A 21,630-nucleotide genomic window follows, 5' to 3' on the forward strand; every position below is an offset into this window, starting at 1 on the left:
TAAAATATTAACTGAATGACAAAAAAAAACCTACATGAAGTAATATATATAGTATACTAGGTATACTAAAAAGTTGCTTTTTAATGTCAAGAGAGCACTGAGCAAAATGTACCATCTCTGTCCTCAATAGTAAGGTTGAGACTGGGTCCTCTAGTGGGAGCTGATGTGTGTAACAAGCACAGAAAACAGGAAATAATGCCAATTCCTTTCCATAAGCTCTGCCATTGAACAGGACTGAGAAATAAACTAGTTTAAATGATCAAAAGTCACAGAAAATACATACACACACACACACACACGTATATTTAAAAATATATATATATTTAAAATAAATGCCGCTCTTTTGAATTATCCCTTCATGAAGTCCTGAAAAAAAAGGCTTGGTTTCCACAAAAAATAACGAGCAGCAATTAATATTTTGAAATGTTTCTTGAGCAGCAAATCATATCAGAATGATTTCTGAATGATCAAGTGACACAAAAAACTGCAGTAACGATGCTTAAAATGCAGCTCTGTCAACACAGGAATCACTATAAAAAAATATGTAAAAAAAAATATAGTTTACGTATATTGTAAAAATATTTAAATGTATACACACATTAATAAATTACCAACCCCAAGTATTTGAACAGTTACACATATATGAAAGGGGGAAAAAAGTGGAGAAATATTGAAAATATTAAATACTGGAAATTTACATACGTGACGTTCTATAAACGGAATCTTGACACAATAGAATCCCTTTACCTAACACAGGAAATACAGGAACACTTTTGCATAAAGGTAAAACATCCAATAACAGTAAACATGAGTAATCAGAAAACATTGAGCAAGTGGGAGAAAAAACACCTACACTCAATCATTTATTAATCAACTCATTACCCTGATACCAAGAAATAAACGGTACTTTTTTAAAATGACAAAGCAATGTGAAAATAAAAAAAAGAAAGTATTTTCAAATATATCTATATAAAAAAAAAATACTGATTACAAGATACTACAAATTCTGTAGATCCTTTTAAAGCTTTTATTACATAGACAAAACCAGATTTTATTCAGGATAAACAGAGGGACAGAAAGCAATAGTTTACTGAGGTGATGACGACGGACTCAAAAGGTCAGAAGTCATTATGTGATCTACAAAGGTTATTGTCAAAGCACATCACGTAGTCCAGGCCCTTTCTAATCGCAGACATCAGACTAAGCTAAGAATATGCTCTCCACACACATGCACACAGAACTGGGTCACTGTGCCCTCGTAATCAGCTTCACAGCTCCCTATTGGCCAAATCCAGAGCAAACCTCACAGCTTATCTGGCCAATGAGAGCAGCTCCTGTTGTGCAGCACCTGAGGCCGCGGATAACTGGTTCAGAAAGTGGAGTCATGCTCCAAGTGTCGAGTGGAGTATGTCAGAACAACCACAGGAAGAAAAAAAAAGACTGTAAATTTGATCTCTTGTTTCGTAACAAGCCAGAAGCCAACGTGATAGCAGCTTTTCGTGTCTGAGATTGAATTATACAACACTTCAGAAGGGAACAATGATTCTAAACAACTGTTGTGAAGTTAAAAAAAAGGGTATTAAATAAACAGGCAGCAGAGGAATAAACTCGAGTCTCCAGATATCGTTACCTAACCTGTTATGTCAGACCATAGTGGATGGAAAGATGTGCATGTGCATGTGGGGCTCTACACAGGAAGTGCTGCCCTCTAGTGTGGAGAAACAAGAGCTGAAATAGGGAGTGAAAACCGGGTGCCATTTAATACATTTTAGATTCAGTTTATTTACCTTTTTTGATTTTTTTATTAGACACAGGAAATTTAAACTACACTGTAGAGAGATGTCATGGGACCTGTATTTACTGAAGTGAACAATGCACAACTCTTTGCTACTTGAAAACATACAGTATGAGACTTAAATTGAAATACTGTTTATTTACAATGCTTTGGCATGGGTTATTTATGCCAATAATAATTCTATTAATAATTATGGCAGTCTGGGTTGGTTAGATAATATAGACTCACAATGCAGACACAAACATTAATTTATATGTATCAGCAATGAAACCAGAACTGTACAGTGGATTACGTGTAATATAATAGACTCTGACTCATGACATTCATGGTGAAGTCAAACCAGAAGATCTGGGCTGGAGTAAATCTGGTGATGTCAGATGTCTGGATTGGAGGAGAGAAACTCAAGCCACTCTGTCAGGACAGGATGCTGCACCGGCGGCTGAAAACAGTGATGCATGAATGAATAAACTGAATTCAGAAATGGCAGAAAAAAACATTGCAAGGATCTGAGCTGGTAACATCATGGCCTCCTATAAGAGGGGATATAATAATTACTTGGCTCTGGGAATATTTTCAGAAAATGCTGGGTCACTAAGCTGCATGATAAGGCTCTCAACCATGCTCACATTACATGCAAAAAGACAGATCTTTTAACTTGCATTAAAATGCAATTCATACTTTCAATTAATTTAATACAAATTATGTATTAAAATTAATTTTGGAGCATTTAATAATATATATATATATATATATATATATATATATATATATATACACTAACACAACTGTTCTGACATCGTAATAAAGCAATACATGAATGTATCATTAAATGAATTCAATTCATAAAAAGAAATCACTGTTAAATAATTTGGCAAAATTTTATTCTACTAATCAAAAAAAAGGTTTGTAAAATGACATGTGGGGCAACTTCCCAAAAGGGTAATGATAACTGAAAATGAATAATTTCTGATATATATACATATATATTTAACTTTTTACCTTGAAAATATACACTTGAAAATGTTTCTGAAATTAAAAACTCACATGCATTAAATGTGTAAGAAAAATATGGTACTACTTCATACTTAATTCTTAAAACTTTAAATGTTTTTCAAAAACCTACCAGGTCAGCATGAACACGTTGAGCACAATTTTGAAGAATTTTGAATAATATATTGAAGTTTGAATAAGGCACAAATTTGGTGCATAAATCAGCAAAGACATGGATCTTTCCATATTTTGATGTTTTGTGTCATGACTAGTAAAAAAGAAACATGAATTAGTGAACTGTAATAAAACCTTTGCACTCTTCCTCACCTGATGATGGGCGATATCAAGCAGATTGCCGTCTTTCCTCACAGACAGGAGAGTAGCTCGGCCGTGTGAAGGGTATCCCTCCTCGACCCTCAGGTGACAAACAGTGGTCGCAGTCTTGAGGAAGATCAGAAGCTTTTCAGCAGGACACCAATCGATCGCAAACCTGACCAGACAAGCAGAAAAATGCAAATGAGATACAGGAAGTAAATTGCTTTATAGTGTTAACCCAGTTTTCTTGCTTTATAGAACAGAATGCTGAGATCAAGTGTTGTTAAATTAAAACATTTCTCAGCAACTGAGATCTAATAAAACAAAAAACAAAAAAAGACAATGGTGAACAGGTTACTTGAATGAAATGCATTACTGCAAACTTGCATGGTGTAGTATTAAAAATAATTAATGTCTTTTTTTAGCAATAAAAAAAGACAATTTGGCTGACAACATTTCACAGGTTAAAGATAAAAACGATTTTCAATTTGAAGGCCTGAATTGCATGATGTCTTTTGGTTTTATGAACCTTTTTCTTCATCAGTAACTTGTGATGAATCTGAACTTTACTTCCATAAAATATAGCAATGATAATAAGATTAATGAGAGATGTTTGTATAGACTTTAAAGGAAACTGTACCTGGAGTGCAGAGCCTGAATCTCAGACAGCATCTCTCCTTGACTTATGTACCGCTCCATCACCTCCACAAGGGCGGCGCTCACGTGCCTAAGACGCCCGTCCACCGCCTCCTCGACAAGACCAGCAGTGCCCTGAAACACCTGGAACACAGAAAAAGATACCTTTACAATGATGTGATCAAAGAAAATTAAAACCAGATGAGGCTAAAAAGATATATAAACAGAATATCAGTTTTTTAAATACCGGCAGCATCAGTCTGATTCAAAAGCTTGTCTAAAATTGTTTTAGATGTTCCAAGTTTTGTTAGTGTAAATAGTGCTGTAGATTTTTTATTTTTTTTTGCATTCTTGTCCTATTTAATTCAGAATAACAAATTATAGTATCATCGTACTGTGAGTGAAGTGTGTGTGTATGCATACTACAAACTACATATTTTTTTATCATTTTGAAGCACCTTCTTTCTTTGGCAATTCATCACTCACTTCATGTATCACAGATCTCAGCATCACTACTACAGGGAAATATATGCGGAGACACAGTACCTGAAGATGAAACTCATCGCTGGTTGTCATGGTGATGGACACACGCAGGGGTTCGAGTGATTTTTCGGCAGCACGAGGCAAGAGCTCGAGGCACAGCTCAGAGGAACTGACTGACAGCAGCCTGTACTGCATGTTTCTGTGAGTCACTGAGACCAAGGTCTGCAGCCTGAGAGACAAAGAAACATTAGAGGAAGAGAAGGGGAGCTTATTGTGTTTGTGCAGGAAAAACGTTTTGAATATTTGAAGAATCTTCACTGTAATCATCAACCCAACACAGTCACTGTGACTAAATTAGGGATTTATGCATCTCTTTCTCAGGTTTAGTATGCCATCTAACCTGACAAAGTCTTCAGTGTCACATGATTCTTCAGAAATCAGTCTAATATGCTGATTTGCCACAGAAGAAACCTTTATCTTTTTTTTTTTTTTTCAAAACAGTATTTCTGTGGAAACTGGGATTTTTGGGGGGATTCTTTGATGAATCCTTAAGTTCGAATAACAGCAAAAACAGTAGCAAAAAAAAAAAGGTCTATACATACTCACCCATCTCTTAATATTGTCCAGTCACTAATTCGAGCGTGCTGTTTTTCAACCTCATCCTTGAGCTTAGAGAGCTGCAAATCACACACATTCAGAGCGTTTTGCGCTGCCTGGAGGGAATCTTCCAACTGAAAGCTGATCTGTTTCTGTGTGAGAGAAAGGAGTAAGAATTCGAGCAAGCTGATTCTACCTGTTTGTCCCACAGCCGTTTTCGGTGAAGAAAAGTGGACACTACTGGAAGTCTAAAGTGAGTGGATGGCTTACCTCAGCTCTCTGATTTCGTTTAGCTGTGATTCTCTCCTTCTCTTTGCACTCCTCTTTCTGAACAAGAATGAGATTTCATGTAAAAATGTATCTATATTCAGCTATCAGTGTTTAAATTCACGAGTTTAAGGCCACACAACAGCAATCTGCTTTTTATAAGATTAATCCAATGCATAAATCTTATGTGCTTGATAAATCCGATAAAGAGCTTTTTTTCCTCCTGAATTTAGTGATAAAAGTCTACCTTTATCTGCAGAGTGGACAGTAGAGTCTCCAGGGTCTTCCGTTTAGCCTGAAGCTCCTCAGTGCGAGCCTGGAGAGTGTTGATCAGCCCCTCCACCTCCTGAACTTTCTCTTGATATTCAGCTTTTAATGCCTTCCATGCGGAACGAGCTTCATTATTACCTGTGTGCCAACACACACGAAACAAGGCACCATCTCGTCGTTTAGCAAATGAACAGCGATGAACAGTAATATAGAATGATCCATGAGGTGTGTGTCACCTGGGTTTCGGGGACATGGCTCTCTCAGCAGCTGATCCACTGACTCCAGACCTGCCAGCAGCTGGATCATGTCATCCACCACACACAGCTGTCTGAATGCATGCTTCTGTTTTCGCCTGCAGTCCTACGCAATCAAACACAGAGCATAAAACAGCAATATTTCATTCATCTTTATATATATGTTTAATGTAACTAATTTTATAACACAGCTCTAGAGTTATAGTTACTACAATAAAACCATGGCAATTGGGTATTAGCCAATGCAACTGAAAATAAATAAAATTATTTGAAGGAAAAATTAGTTATTGGCATAAACTACAGTTACACATAGCAGAACACAAATTTACAATCAGATAGGGAGCCATAATTTCTCCCTCTCCGGTTTCCTGCACTTCGGTGGTGTTGCATGATTTCAGGAAGGAAGGGTCAGTCCTTTCCAGAAGCCTGAAATCAGAAAATATTAGTGTTTATCAAATCGTATTTGTTCATATTTCATGCTCTTAAAAACAAGGACCATAGCACGTCAGTATTATATTACAATATACAAAATATACGCATTAATAACTAAATGACTTTAATTATTAAATTAAAATGTACTCGGTTCAGTGTGTAAAACTACAGTTAACTTAACGTTACAGCTGTGACTTAAGGCGACGAACTTTTAGTTCGAGCGTTTAGCTTTCGCCATCCAAATAACGACTTGCTAGACAACTAGTTTGATTCTTAGAGCGAAAGGGCATTTCTTAACGTATAAAGCGCTATAAAACAATTCAAATATTTCCATGTATCTTTATGGTTCGACAGACAATACTCACGCTTCAATTCTTTCCGTCGCCATTTGTGTTTTGAAACTTACCGCCTAACGCTGATTGGTCAGAACATTGACGCCTACGTCACAAATGCCAACCAATCATTGATCTATAAACTAAACATGTAGCTGTACATAAAAGACAAGAATTTACAGCCAAATAACAACATATTAGTGTATTTAAATTATATCCACAACATTGCATACATTGTGTGTGAGTGTGTGTGTGTATATATATATATACACACACACTGTAGGCTACTTAACCTAATTCATGTTTTCAACAGGCTAATAATGTATATTTATCTATTTAAACATAGACTTATACAGGAAATAGACTTTTTATGCGCACATTAATGTTTATGCGTACATCAAAAGCGTTCTCATTTAGTTTAAATAATACAGTTCAGCTGTTGTATGTCAGTCGTTTAATACGACTAATCAATAAATAGATAAAAAAAATGCGTAGATGCAAAAAAAAAAAAAAAATATTAAAATATGAAGCAACAGTAAACTGCTAGTTTGGAACAAACAAACAATTACTTAAATACAATACTTTTTATTATTATCAGTCGTGGTTTCATCATTCCTGATTTCTGTAATAACCCTTTTTTAAAAAGTTTTTAATGAATCCTCTTCCTCAATTAAACCGGAGGGGAGCAAAATTTCGTTTCCTCCTTAAAAAAACACTCAGGTCTGCACAACTTTTAGAAAAAAAAAATTCCACCTGAAGAAAATGTATAGTTTTCAATGCTTTCTCATTTTTTTTTCTTTCAATGATATGTGGAGACCAGGCCTATAGTTGTCAGACTCATCATAATGGGAATCTGCCATAATGTATTCATTTAGAAGATAATTTAAAATTAATTACTTTCTGTGACCTATACAAATCTCTTTTCTTTTAAATCTGCTTTCACTGTAGTCCCACTGTGTTAAAGTGTTTGAAACCAAAATACAAAACAATTTTTACAAAATATAGTTGTGTAACTGCACTTCAGACTCAAAACCTTATATTTACTGATATATATATTAGTCACAACAAATCTTGGTCAAATTAGTTTACATTAATCTCATGATCATATCAAAAAACATGCTGTATTTATGTAAATAATAGCAATATTTGCATTAAAATTACATTGAATTTCTAAGGATTAAATTCACTGAAGAACACAAGCAGTCAAGATTAAAAATGGTGCACTGTAATATAAAGCATTTTAAATCAGGATGAAATTCTAAGCCAAATGCAACAAAAACACACAAATTCAGTCCAGACACAAGACGACACCGGTTTACTCATCATTTATTGTCACATTCATATCTATGCTCTGTATTCTTTACAAGGAGTTCAAAACAATTGTGGATGAGAATCAAAGTAAATCAGGCAGGCAGAGGCTGAAAGTCCTGATAATGTCTGTGGCACCTGCTGGAAGAGGAGTGAAGGGATAAAGGTAGTCCAGTAAAGGTAGTCTCCTTCCTCTCTCATCCTCCCAAAATGTGCCCCATTTAATTCAACAGACCTTCCCTCTCCTGTTGCATCATTACAGGTGAAATGAAACAATAAAAATGCAAACGATTTCAACATCATGCTGCTCTGTGCGGCCTGAAAAGATACTATTATGTTGCGGTTCACAGAGAAAGAGAGCGGATTCTATTGCAAACATAAGAGATACAATCCTATGCCATATTTAAAAAGCCATCAGAACTATAAATCAGAAAGATGAACAACTTGTAAGTTAAAAATAAAGTCAGTTTAATAATAATGGAGAAAAAAAATTATAAAATAAAGAGACTGGATAGTGGAATTGACATGTTTATTACCCCTCCCACATTTCCATTTCCAAATTCATCCAGAACAATTTAAAAAACGACTGAAGAAAAATCATCTTTGGAAGTAAAAGACTCCTATGCACTACAGTATACGGAGATGCTGCTACCCAGTTGCTCAAGTCATTTATTATTATTATTATTATTATTATTGATTCATTAAGCTTAACATTTTCAAAATTAACTTTTTGTGTCCTTTTTAGTTTTATGATCTATTCTATATCGATTTATATTTATTCTGAGAGGTAGATCAACAAAAGAAATGAAAAACACATGGTTACAGGAGTCGCGCCTTTTGATTCAGGCAGTTAAGTGAGAAGATGGGACTACAGGTGGAGGACAGAATATTAGTAGAAGCTCTAATTTGTTGCTGACTGAAATCCAGTTTCACCGAAAAGGAAAGAAGGTGAAACTGTTTCAAGACCAGTGAGAAAAGGGCTTCTAAACGGGGAGGGTTGTACTTGGGGGTCAAGGCTGCATGGCATGGAGGTAGTGTGGTGCCATCGAAAAGGGAAAGGACACAGAGGAAATAGCGCAGCAGGCACAGTCATGTGTTTCATCTACAGAGGTATCGTTAGTCACTCTACGAATGCTGGCCTGGTTACGTTTGTGCCATTAGTTTCATAATAGTCTGGTCTTATGGTGCGTTCAGTCTGTATTTATGAGTTGGGAAGTTATAAATTACGACGTCAGGTGTGTTCAAGTCACTTTGATGGGTGTGAAAGATTTTTTTACTTCCATATATGATGTATAAAGAATGCAAATGTTTTTATTAAATGCATGCTGCAATCGTAATTTTTCGCAATACTACTTTATTTTGTGCATGCGATCCATTGTGCCTGCAATATTTTCCTCAAGGACGCCCCCCGACTTGAAAATTTAGGGCTTAGAGGAGTTCGTTTCTTCATCGGAACAGATTTGGAAAAATTTAGCATTGAGTAATTGCTCACCTCTGCGGTGAATGGGTGCCGTCAGAATGAGAGTTAAAAAAAAACATCACAATAACAAGTAATCCACAAAGTAAAGCAATATAATGGATAAAAGGCTTGCATTTCACAACAGTTTGAAGTTAAAAAAAACATCTTGATGGGTTTAATCTTACAAACACGCAGCTTCTCACTTAACTGTTGGACTGGAGTCTTGTGGATTACTTGTGGATTGTTGTAATGTTTTCATCAGCTGTTTAAACTCTCATTCTGACGGAAACCATTGACTGTAGAGGATCCATTGGCGAGTAACTGATGTAATGCTGAATTTCTCCAAATCTGTTCCAATGAAGAAACAACCTCATCTACATCTTGGAAGGCCAATAAAGAGTTTCCCACAACTTTGTGGTGGCAATCATGTGCATTCAACCCATAAATCTTTCCGACATGACTTGAATGCACCATAAGTCACAACGTAACTTTAACTTAACTGTGTGCACTAACAGAATTTCACAGGCTCTTCAACGGTCCTCCTCCCGTGCAAACCATCACCAAACACATCCGTTTCCTGTCCTGCCACCTTGCCCCGCAAAAGAGTCCCAGCTCTAAGCTGGAGTAGTATTCTATCCAAACGTCTACAGAAATGAAGAGCTAAAAATAAATTAAAACTCAAAAGTCAAATGTAACATGCACTTTCGCTCTCATCTGCTTGATAAAAACAATCTTATGGCTAAGTCTTGAGGTAGCGTTCCTAGTTATGTGAGGTTTGATTCGTCATTTGTAGCACCCAAATGTCTTCCTTAAGGAGAGGCCAGAAACTAGCACGGTGAGATACAACAGTGGCATGCAACGTCGATATGATGATCACACCCAACTAAGCCGCGCTTCAACCTGTGATCTATCACTGCAATGCAACTTTTCCAAGTGGACACTTAACAGTCCGTGCGACCAGCGAAAGCAATTCGCTTGACTCGTCACAGAATTGCATAAGTAAACAACATACTATCTCTTTTCTGAGCTCAAGTATGCTAAACGGTTCTACGGTTTGTCCAAGCCCTCGCCACCGACAACGTGTGGAGGACCTTGAAATAAAAAAGGAGAGAAGAAAACACTTCCAAGTGCCAAACGGGAGGCCGACTCGCAGTACTCAGGGAACTGTGTATCTACATGAGCACTGCATCCGTTCCTGACTGCGAACAGTCTTAATTAGTTCCTTTTTCCTGGAGTATAACAACAAAACCAACCCCAGTTTGGCACAGGTATTACGTGAAGAATGAATCATTTGTTAGTATTTCAAATGAACTAGAAGCAGTGTAAGAGGTGTCTGTGCATAAAGAACTCTGATCATGAAACCTAGCTATAATCCAAACTAAATGAAGACAATTTGAAAAACGAATGAGGAAAAATAAAACTTAAAAGAAATTCAATATCAGACGACTGAACTGAACAGAGGAAATGGTCACAAACGAGGCCAGCGTGAGAGAGGGCGCTCAGCTCCAGAAATGAAACCACAGGTCGCTCGACCAAGTCTCTTTTGAATCGGATAATAACACAAAACCAGAATGAGCGGATGAAGGCAGCGAGTGGTGGAAGGGGGTGAAAGGTAAGAACATGTGGGGGAAAAGAGGAAGGGGACAAATGTGGCCTTTGAAATGGTCCAGGGCATCTCCCTCTCATCTCTTCCACCTTTCACCCAAAGAATATTAATAATAAAAGACACAAAATAACAAAAAATGCAATTACAATAATATATCTACTACTTTTCTTTTTTTTTTGTCACAACACTATGTTAGTTCTTGGAGATCTGCTGTTATGCTATTATTTCTCGCTCACATATTTTTTTGTCTTTTATTGATGAAACAGTTCGCAACCAGATGTCATGTCCAAATAAAGCTTGCTGTCAAAAAAAAAAAAAAAAAGTAAAACAAAATACAAAAAAAAAGGCTGCTGCAGTCTGAACAGAGCAGAAGTGTGTGAGTGTGTCTACGGGCTGGAACAGGACAGACGCTTCTGTCCCGCCTGAAAAGCAGTTTGTATTGTGTCTCAATGGAGAGGAGTCATTGACGAGTTCAGTCCTCAAGCAGAAAACAGAAGACTGCCATCTATTGTGAGAAAGGGAAGCTTACACAAAAACAAAATAAAAGACCATGAGCGGTTAAAGCACATGAACATGCTAGCAAACCCTTTGTCTGAATGAAACCCGAAAAGGATGTGGTCTGGCAGTGTCCATCCATCTTTAACGCTTAAAAGTCTTTCCATCCTTTATCCAATTAGTATTTTATTCTAAAAAAAAAAAAAAAATACAAAAAGCTTTTTAATCCGATTGTTCCGTTAAACAAATTATTTACAGGTTTCAATTCGAGAGATGTGAATGTTGTTTTTTGAATTTACTTAATATTTTTTGGCTTCCGTTTTCGCAAAGGTACCTTTTATGTTCTCAGTCAGTTTTTTTTTTTAATTGAGTGTTTTTTTATGTTCCTGCCTTTTTAAAACACCCAAACCACTTCCCCAACATAAAGATTTAACACTTTAACTCATTTAGAAAACACACTCGCGCACACTTGCTCAAGGACAATGGGGAAGGACGAGACTCAATCCCAAAAAAAAAAAAAAAATACAGGAGAGAGAGATGTCGAATGGTTCACATTCAGTGTCTTGGGGCTGTAGATTGTCATCATGCTTTCTTTTTTTTTTTTCAAGCATGGCGAGTAAGTCGAGCCCTTTCAAGCAAGTCATCCAATGATGTCAAAATCCATCAGTGCAGAATGATTAACATCACACCACAGGTGCAAAAATAAATGGCACAAGTTAGAAAAAGAAGCCATTTTTAGATTTCTACGATCAGCTTGTATGACAAACAAACGCATATGCGTCAGATTTAAAATCCCGTGGTATGGCAACGTTCATTATGCTCCTGTCAGAGATGGTATGACCCGTCCTACGTCCCATTGAACAGTGATTTCAAGTGCGACTCTTCAAGGACCCCAGGTGAGAGAGACCACCTAAACAATTCAGAATTTTTCCTGGGAGTCCTTCTGAGCTCAGGTGAGGAAAAACACCCTCAATTACACTCACGCATACACTCATACCCAAAAAGAAAAAGTCAAATACTTCTTCCTTAAAAAAATAAAATATTCAAGACTATCAGCTTTTATATAAAAACACCAGCAAGCAAGCCAAAAAAAAAAAAAAAAAGAAAGAAGAAATTAGGAATACTGAGGTAACAATACCCTGAGGTAGTTTTTTTTTTAAATCTTAATTTCATTTTATCTAATCTGTTCTAGGATCAGTGAGCAAGGCCAGGACTCTGGCAACCTCAACGGCAAATGTCAAACAAAGTGGGGGAGAGATAGAGCACAGAAACCATTTTGTGTTCAGCTGTTCTTGACCTTTGACCTAAAGGCAGACTTGTTCCCTGTTACTTCAAACCTGGCGTACTTGATTCTGTCTCTGCATATTTATTCCCAGGAAAACACAGAACAATGTATTCCTTTCCAGTGTCTGCCTGCTCTAATGCAATGAGGGGCCAGGTTAACTCACATATCATATATATATAATATATATAAAATATGCCGTTTGGGTGTGAGCAGCGCTGCAGCGATCCATCATCGGCGGCGTGGTTTAGGACAGAACTGATGGGTCTCCGCACATCAAAGCTGAGCCACTGCAATACAACTGCAGAGGTCACCTTTAGCCCACACACTTACTGAACTCTCGCCGCACGTCCCGCCGGACAAACGGCACGCAGCCTAAAAGGGAAGCTGAAGGAAAACCCCTGCAACCCTCTTAAACCAGGGACCCGATTGTCGATGGTTAAACGTGCAGCATTAGTCATGAAGATTATATTTACAACCTCATTTGTTTCTTTTTTTTTCATCTCGTCACCCCCAGCAGTTCAGCGCGGGGGACTTCATGAGCAGTGTTAACAACTGTGGCCCCTCCCCTCGTCTCTGATAGGCAAGGAGAAGTCACTTGATTAGTGACCCCACCCCCACCATACATTTTGATGGATTCTCTGCTCTCTCTTTCCCGACTCTACCTCACTGCATTTCATTAATAATACCTCTGAATAAAGATTTCTATACATATATCTCTATCTTCAAAAAAAAAAAAAAAAAAGGAAATTTTTTTGAAGTGACTGCTGATGGCTGAGAGTCCCATGAAGCTCGAATCCTTTATGAATACACACTTTTGAGTGACCTTCATTACACCCTATTCCCTATGTAAAAAGCTCTCACCAGAGGGCGCTCCGTTTTGACAGACCTCCTCAGCATCCTCAGTCACTCCACCTGGCCTGGCATCTGGTCTCTGTTTACTAGTTATCTCTCTTTAAAAAAAAAAAAAAAAAAAAAAAATTCACTTTTTTTTTTTTCTTGTTCATTTTCACTAAACTTGCTTCCTCGCCCTCTCACAGGCATCTTTTTTTTTGTCTTTTTAATACACTCTCGTTTTGCTGCTCATTTGTCCCTGTCTACCGCTGGGTCTGTGTGTCACTCTCTCTCTCTCTCTCAGTCAGTCCGCTCGTTTGTCCTCCCATTTGTCTGTCCGTCTGCCTGGGTAGCGGCCCCGGCCTCTCACTTCCTCCTGGGTTCTTGTGCCAGTTCCTGAGGGGTCCCCGGCTCAGACATGCCCTGCGGATGGGACCCCTGCGAACCTCCTGTACCTCCTTTCTGCTGCTGCTTGACTTGTGTCAAAATGTCCCTGATCTTCCTCTGTGCCAACTAAAGAGGAGACAAAAATAAAAACACAATTTTATCATTGTTTGCGCTGCCAGTTTATTTGAATGTTTTAGCCAAATGCAACCTCAACCAAACTCTTTAAGTGTCCACTCCTTACTAAGCGAAGTACATTTGTGCGACTGACCTGACTTGCGTAAAAGTGGCCGATGATTTTGACGATGACCTGGTCGTGTTCATCAGGGGTCTGCTCTCGGGGAACCACTACTTCAGCAGCGGTGAGGTTCTGCAGTTCATTCACCTGTGATGGGTCGTTTAATACAGATCAATTCAATCAGCAGCATAGTCCTGATCAGCACATTACATTCATCATTCATCAAGTTATCATACGTGCATACACACACTCACATATACAGTACACATACATATTTTCAGCTAATGCTTATTTTAATGTAAGTAACACTTTTTTATGGTTTTAGTTTAGTAATCAGCAATTAAAACATTTTAACAGATGATTAGAAAAGGTAACGCATATTGAGCTTGGTAAATAAAGTGTACTATTTGCTACTTCCAATAATAGGAAAACAAATAACATCATAAAATGTGTATTAATATCTCAATTGGCCTGGCATAGTACATCAAATAACTAAAAATGATTTAAAGCCATAATACATAATTATGGCTGATACCCATACTGTCACTGATATATATAAAGCACACCTAATAAGTGTCTCTCTAATAATCTCTTTAACATTTAAACAAAGTAACTTAAAACACACTTTTTCTTTAAGTCATCGATATATTTCAGCCATATGTTAATGATGTGCCACTTACGGTTTTCCCGCCTTTTCCGATGACCCTTCCTGCTGCCGCAGCTGCTACTTTGATGTGTGTCTCCAGCTTCACTTCCTCTTTGGGGCCAAAGAAGTTCTCCTCCTTCAGCTTACCGTATATTCTGCCCTGAGCCTAAAGCACACAGGGTTTCTTAAATGACTTGGGTCTTCCTGACAGCATATTCCTCTCAAATATTTTCTGAAATGAGTTTGCAAAGCATGCATTCAAGCAAACCTTGAACTGGGCCTCAGGTGGTCCTGTAACAATGACCATGCGCATTTTTGAGTCTGGAGCCTCTGCTGGTGCAATCTGAGGAAAAATGCATCGGAGAGTCATCTTGACACAACTATGAACTTCAGAAAAAAGAGAGCATGTACCTTAATATTTTACCTGACATATCAACACAATATTAGCTTTGAGATTACCTGTGTAATCATTATTTTAACAGTAATACCACCCAAAGAAGAAAAAGTTCATGTTGTTCTAAACCTGTAAGATTGATTTTCATTATTTGTTTACCAAACGAAAACATTGCAACAGGTTTGGAAAGACAATGAACGATAAGTAAATAAAAGAATTTCCATTTTTGGGTGAACTCTCTCTTTTAAAAGTAAATACTCTTTTTTTTTTTTTTTTTTAAGTGTTGGAAACCAAACAGATTACCCACGATGCATTTTTATAAAGGTTACCTTAATAGAAGCTCCAGCAAAACGGCTCAGCTGCTTGATATGCTGTCCTTTCTTGCCAATAAGGGCTCCTACGGCTTGAGCTGGGATGTACACGTGGACGGTCTCCTGTTCAGAGGCCTGTGGGGAGACACACAAAAAAATGAATGACTGCTTAGAGCGTCCCACCACACTATACGGTGAATGCCACAAAAGAGAATTGTGATAACGGACCATAATAAGGTAAAGATGCCACAGAGGTCTAGTATATGTGACATCAATATCTATGATTTTTTTACAATTATGAATAGTGACAAAGTTAATCATACCCCCATAGGGCCATAAGGGGGACCGGGCACAGAGTTTCCGAGGGCAGGAGGCGGCATGGCAGAGGAAGGCGGGAAGAGGCCGATCGCTCCCAGGTTTAGTCCAGGGATCAGGTGAGTCTGTTGCTGGATGAAGCCGGAATAGATTTTCAGATTAGGATTAAAACTCATGTTTATTGGCCCCAACAAATCATTCTCTATTTTTGTGTTCCTACACATTTTTCTCTCTCTCCCACAGACTCACATTCATGGCAGCGACGTCATTGTCATACGCCTCCCGCACTTTCTTCATGATTTCCTGTTCTGCCAGGCAGCACGCCTCGATCGAGCCCTTCACCGTGATCGTCCTCTCTGGGTTATAAAGAGTCAGATCCTGCAGTCTGCATCAAGAGACAAGTCAGAAAAAACAAAATCATGTTAAGAACACTCTAGAAAACGATGCATCTGGTTTCGTTTTGTGTTTGTGTGTTTTCTTTTCTTACGGTGAAATTGTGATCTTGGTATCAGTGTCTTGCTCCACTTTCTTCAGGTTGCGTCCCTCTTTGCCGATCAAACGGCCAACAAAGTTGTTGTGAGCAAGAACCTTCAGAGGCACCTCATCGGCACTACCAGAAGTGAACAATATCTGTTAATACTGATCTGAGGACAGACATGACCCAATCATGACCTCTCAATGAACTGAAGGTTGAAAGAAATGTAATCGAAAGTTTGGGTTCAGTTGTCTTCTTGCATTATCAGCACATGCTTTGACACAACCAGTATTGTATAAAGCCCTATATAAATAAAGCTGACTTGACCTGATATTGTGAAATAATATTAAAAATAAAAATAACGGTTTTCCATGTATCCCTGTGATCAAGGTAGATATGTATTTATTTATTAAGTCGTTGCCACTCACGTTTTGGTGTCCTTGGCCTCCTGGATCATGATTTCCAGGATCATGCGGCAGGCAGCTGAACAGCCCTCTGGGGTTGAATGGATACTTATGGGCTTTTCAGCGGCACCTGCATTCTCTTTACGATGCACATCGATCCTGAGGGATGAGAGGAGAAGAGAAAACAGGGCGGCATCGTAAAAGGTTATGCAACAAACAGTGTAAAATATACAAAAGGCACCAGGAAAATCCAAACAATCAGTCAAAAAAAATAAATACAATTAATAATTTGAATCACTCACTTGCTCTGAGTTTGCTTGGTGATGTTACGGATGGTGGCGCCCTCTTTGCCGATAATGGCCCCTACGTACTGCGTGGGCACCAGCAGCCTGAGCGGGATGTCAGTGTGCTGGTGTTTGCTGGGGATCCCAGAACCAGGAGACATCTGGCGGGAATGTCCTCGTGGACCGTACCCGGCACGACGGCCGTTGTCTGGGCCTCGCTGCGAGTCGACATCGGAGTTTTCGTCAGGGATGTATGAAACACGCAGGGCGTGGTTATCAAACTGGTATCCGTTGAGCTTCTGGATTGCCCTTTTTAGACGAAAAGCATGAAAGATATGCATGAATGCAAGAGGGTTTGACAGGATCTTGGGATGGTGTGGATGAATGCTGACTGCTCTACAAGGCTTAAACCATACAGATGTCACAGTTCAACAGAAGTGGTTTGATTTAATGGTTACATTACAATTAAATCCAATGAAGAATCCAGACTCACAGATATATATATATATTTAGCTAACCTGAATAAAGCTTGCAAAGCAGCTGAATCACCAGCAGGTGTCAGCCGCAAACAAGGAAAAAGCGTAATGAGAGGACGCATGCTACTTTGACAGAAAGACAAGTGATTTTAAAGCTGAAATGTGCAATTCTTAGGTTAAAATACGTTATTTTTAACACACCTTATTATGCACAGACAGCCTTTTGTATATTTATTTTTTTTACCAAAAAATTGTATACACCACAGTGGCACTTTTAAAACATTGAGAAACCAGACCAACCCAACACAGCGACGTGTGGGTTTGAGGAGAGGAGCTGTTTGGCCGAACAATGGCAGACAAGGGAAATCTATTTGACAAAAGTCAGTATTTTTCCACCAGTCACCAAACGTCACTTCAGCTTTAAACTGAAGGTTTCAGGGAAAAGTTCACTCACTGTCGAGCCTGCTCCCGTGTCCCATACGTGACGTTCACAACTGCAGTCTCACTGTCTGTATTCACTACGGGAAAAAAATAAGAGCAGAGAAAGAGTGTAAATAACTACAACTTCTGAATCTCTGCTGATGCCGTTAAAGCACTGCCAACATCTCCAGGTATTCAGTATGATTTCTAAACATAGATTTTGGACATAAGTAATACAAATTGCTGTATTATTTCATTAGTATTACATGATTCATAACATAAATTGCACTAAAAACTATTTACCTTGTTCACAGTTCTCAACAGTTCCATACTGGGCAAGCATACTATCAAGAACCTGCAATCGATAAAAGAGAGTGAAAGAAGAGAAGATGGTGACTTTGCTTAAAATTGTAGCAGCCAACAATGCACCTGCCGACTGAATTAGTTTCACACAAGAGTTATAAATTAAGGGCCATGAGCGTATAGTTCATTTAATGAAGTTACCCAGGATGCTCTCTTCAAAAATGAGTTTAAACAATGTCATTCTGTATTACTGACTAAGAATCCGGTCTTATTGGTTTGGAAACCATGCTAATTTCACTTAGGACTTCGGAACTTTCTAATCTTTTGTCAAGAATTAAGATAGGAAGTTTAAGTATTGTAAAAAATAAAATAAAAAAAGTTACAAACTCAGATTTAAACTTCTCCCAAACCAGGTGTGTATCTTGTGAATGAAAGTAAGCTTAATTTTTCCCATACAAAATGTACATCTGTCAAACTGAACCACAGGTTTCACCCATTAAAACCTGGTTGGCATCAGACTGGTTTTCGCCACCAAGGGGTCGCCTCCTTGTGGTTGATGTTGGCACAAGTGGCAGGCAGAAGTGGGGCCTGCTGGAGAAGAGCCAAGAGAGACCCCGCCCCGCCAGAACAACATCAGCCAGTACAACAACCATCAGAGAAAACACACACTGTGCCACGCCCGCACACACACACACACACACACACCCAGACGCTGTAATCTCATAATCACACACAGATCACCTAACCTGAATGACATGGATAAAACTTGGAGTTTAAATCAACACAAGGCACTGCCCCTGCCAGAACATGTAGGGAAAGCTCCAACTTTGTTACTCTGAGTCAGATTAAACAGACGTGTTGCAGAAATTTACACCAATATTATATGTATTTATAATTTTTTTCTGCTTTTTGCCAGGTTTCTTTTTGGAAAAGACTTTAAAAAGGATTGATTGATTTTCAAATGTATTGTTTAAATCTTTTTGTTGTGATTGTTTTTTTTTTTTTTTGAAAAGTATAAACTTTTTAGCAACGTAGTGGCACTGAAACAGATCCGTCCGAGCATCCCATCCAGCACAGGATAATGTACATTTTAAGAATATTTCAAATAAAACATAAATAAAATAATATTTTTTGAAGAGATTGAAAAATACTTTTTTACATTTTAAAATAGCATTTTTATTAAATCATAATTAGTTTGTAATTAATACTGATTTTCAAAAGTAATTTTGATGATGTTAAAAAACTTCTCTACCCACCAAATATGCAAAGAGATCTTACATGTAGCTTAAATATTCAGAAGATGAGCAAAACTGTAGTATCTTATTGGCACTATTTTGTTTTTCGTTAAGATTATCTCTTTGTCCAACCAATGTAACATTTTAGCAATTTCCTAATGTTTTCTATGCCATACTTAAAATAATGTCTATGAATGGAGAAGAGTCGTCAAGTAAAAATAATTGATTAGGATTATGCTTAAATCTGTCTGGAAAAAAAAAACGACAACCTTAAGAGCAACCTTGGCACTCCGGCAGAATGCTTGGGTGATGAGCATCATTGTGTTGATTGAGAGAAAGTGAAAAAGTCTGAAGAAGTCACACCCAGACTCACCTCCCACTGTAGGTTTGGTGGAATGTTTCTGATCTGGAGTTTCCTGGTCCTGTAGAGGGAGAAAAACAGAGAAATGAGGTTTAAAAAAGGCTTCCTCGTCAACTTTGCTTCATGAAACAAGAGCAGTCAATATGTCCAATACAAAACTAATGAGAGTAGCAGTTACAGCTGCAGACATCTTCAACAAAAACTGCTCAAGTTTACACCCACTATCACACAAAACCTAATTACACTAATGACACCTAACATCATCCAAACGCTGATTTACGCAGACAGCTAGTGTTCAGAAAGGTCCTGGTCTCGTCTTTATATAAATGATGTGGAAAGAGATGCATGGAAAGGTGAAAGTCAAAGTCAGAACAGGGATAAATCCACATGAATGGTAACTTGCATCAGTGGTACTTCATTTTAACTCTGATATAAAAAAATTATCCTTTCACATGTCATAAGAACGAACAGATATAAATCAAACAAACAGATATGGATACATTTTTTGAGGAAAATGTTAACACTGCAAGTTTAAATGTAAAGTTAAAAGTTTTTGTACTGATCAACAGGCTATCGACAGCATTCAAAACATATTTTAATGTCTAGTTTAAAACATGTCAAGTTTTTATAATTTGCATTCATCTCGATTTCAAATTAAAGAAAAAGAAAAAAACTTTTAATGCAATTTTCAAGAAAAGTTTCAGGCTGGTGTAATAACATGTTTTCCTTAAATTGTAAAGGGTAAAACAGGAATCTCAACACACACTGAAACCTCTTTATCATAATTTCCAAAATGTTTTTTTCCAAAGTAAATTTTTCTTTATTTCCATTTTTTAAATAATAATAATAAAAAAAGGAGAGTTGCACCACACAGCTCATTACAAAACTCAATTACTAATCTAAATTAAAAATGACAAAAATATTACTAAAAACTAAATTAGATGAATTGTAACTGAGAAATTAAAAAAGTGTGCTCATAACAAAAGAATGGTATTAAAGTCATTGCGTTTAACACATTCATGGTTTCTTTTTAATGACATTTCAAAATAAAACTGATAATGCAATCCAAGTCATTTAAGATAAAAGTATAAATGGAAACATAATCATTAGATGTGGATCAATCCAGAACTAGGAACTGGACCTTAAAACCATAAGAAGAATGATTGTAGAATAATTCAGATAATTCTAATATGACATGATTTATGTTCATAAATTAGCAGCATGTATCAATGCAAAATCGAGGACAGGATCTGTGAGGTTAGACAAAATATCTCAAAATGATCTAGAAAGTATTATTTATAGGTATATTAAACTGTGTGTGTGAAGATGCCTGGGCGCATCCGTCCTGCTCGTCGTTCATGGAAGCGAGGTGGAATGGGCAGAGGAGAAAGAGAGAGAGAGAGAGAGAGAGAGAGAGGAGACTGAATGGGTATATTGAAACTAAACACTGATGTATTTTAATGCCAGCTGCCCCGGAAGCATCCAAAACTCATCGCCCGTAAAAGAGAGAGGGAGAAAATGAAAGAAATGCAAGTAACTAAAGCAATGTCCAAGCAATGCAAGGTTTGGGGAACAAAGGAAAAATGAGTGGATCAACTATAAAGTTCAATAGAGGAGTGCAGCATGACATTGCTCCATCACCATTGACATAAGGAGACCTGATAAACTACACAAAGCTGTAGCCCTCTGGAACCTCTAGAGGGCATAGCAGCAAACTTCTGATGCAATGCATATGTTTAGGATCAAGAAGGAAAATGGGTGCCAGGGGTCATGTGGGAGGGGCAACCCTCTTCCTGTGACTGAGAGCTGAAACCCTAAAGACCTCTGAACTCGGGAAGGTTGACGCCCACCAGTTGACAAGCTGAGAAAATGGCGCCTTTTGCCTGCTTTCAACCTCTCTTCATGCAAATGGCGGGCAAAACAGCCAATCAGAGAACAAAGAATCCTGCAAGGGTGTTTCACGCCACGAAGATCAGCAATGGGAGCATGTTTAGGCCAAATGAAACCAATTGAAATCATACATGGTCCA

The 21,630-nt window shown here is 37.8% G+C and overlaps 2 protein-coding genes across 4 annotated transcripts in view; both read right to left on the reverse strand.

Moving 5' to 3' along the window:
- Positions 1-1,762: 1,762 nt before the first annotated feature.
- Positions 1,763-6,466, reverse strand: LOC113044418 (ZW10 interactor). 2 transcript variants are annotated; one of them, XM_026204401.1, is made up of 10 exons: positions 6,405-6,466; positions 5,937-6,033; positions 5,590-5,713; positions 5,331-5,491; positions 5,087-5,143; positions 4,826-4,968; positions 4,283-4,448; positions 3,741-3,880; positions 3,113-3,275; positions 1,763-2,234 (listed from the first exon to the last, which is right to left on the reverse strand). In XM_026204401.1, the coding sequence occupies exons 1-10, from the start codon at positions 6,425-6,427 to the stop codon at positions 2,169-2,171; spliced, it is 1,140 nt and encodes a 379-aa protein (XP_026060186.1). In that variant the 5' UTR covers positions 6,428-6,466; the 3' UTR covers positions 1,763-2,168. The 2 variants fall into 2 exon arrangements, with proteins under 2 accessions (XP_026060186.1, XP_026060194.1); XM_026204409.1 differs by having other exon boundaries at positions 5,331-5,487; positions 5,589-5,713.
- Positions 6,467-7,680: 1,214 nt separating this feature from the next.
- LOC113044430 (insulin-like growth factor 2 mRNA-binding protein 1) overlaps positions 7,681-21,630 on the reverse strand; it is a 37,728-nt gene continuing 23,778 nt past the window's right edge. Inside the window, exons 3-15 of one of the 2 annotated variants that reach the window (XM_026204430.1) lie at positions 19,614-19,662; positions 18,006-18,057; positions 17,737-17,800; positions 16,825-17,115; positions 16,547-16,681; positions 16,131-16,253; positions 15,893-16,028; positions 15,652-15,768; positions 15,347-15,463; positions 14,892-14,966; positions 14,658-14,789; positions 14,011-14,124; positions 7,681-13,868 (exon numbers count right to left, since the gene is read on the reverse strand). In XM_026204430.1, the coding sequence (XP_026060215.1) occupies positions 13,722-13,868; positions 14,011-14,124; positions 14,658-14,789; positions 14,892-14,966; positions 15,347-15,463; positions 15,652-15,768; positions 15,893-16,028; positions 16,131-16,253; positions 16,547-16,681; positions 16,825-17,115; positions 17,737-17,800; positions 18,006-18,057; positions 19,614-19,662 (1,552 nt within the window). In that variant the 3' untranslated portion in view covers positions 7,681-13,721. Of the gene's footprint in view, positions 13,869-14,010; positions 14,125-14,657; positions 14,790-14,891; positions 14,967-15,346; positions 15,464-15,651; positions 15,775-15,892; positions 16,029-16,130; positions 16,254-16,546; positions 16,682-16,824; positions 17,116-17,736; positions 17,801-18,005; positions 18,058-19,613; positions 19,663-21,630 lie in introns of both variants that reach the window. The other variant, XM_026204421.1, reaches the window with a different exon arrangement.

The sequence above is a fragment of the Carassius auratus genome, chromosome 3 (genome assembly GCF_003368295.1).
Source record: "Carassius auratus strain Wakin chromosome 3, ASM336829v1, whole genome shotgun sequence".
NCBI classification, from domain to species: domain Eukaryota; kingdom Metazoa; phylum Chordata; class Actinopteri; order Cypriniformes; family Cyprinidae; genus Carassius; species Carassius auratus.

Bases quoted from the DNA above. Each gene is read 5' to 3' on its own strand.
- LOC113044418 (XM_026204401.1), bottom strand. From the start codon at position 6,427: ATGGCGACGGAAAGAATTGAAGC. The intron at 6,034-6,404 runs GTGAGTATTGTC...TTCTGATTTCAG, and splicing joins GCGACGGAAAGAATTGAAGC to GCTTCTGGAAAGGACTGACC. The intron at 3,276-3,740 runs GTACAGTTTCCT...TTGTCTGGTCAG, and splicing joins ATTCAGGCTCTGCACTCCAG to GTTTGCGATCGATTGGTGTC.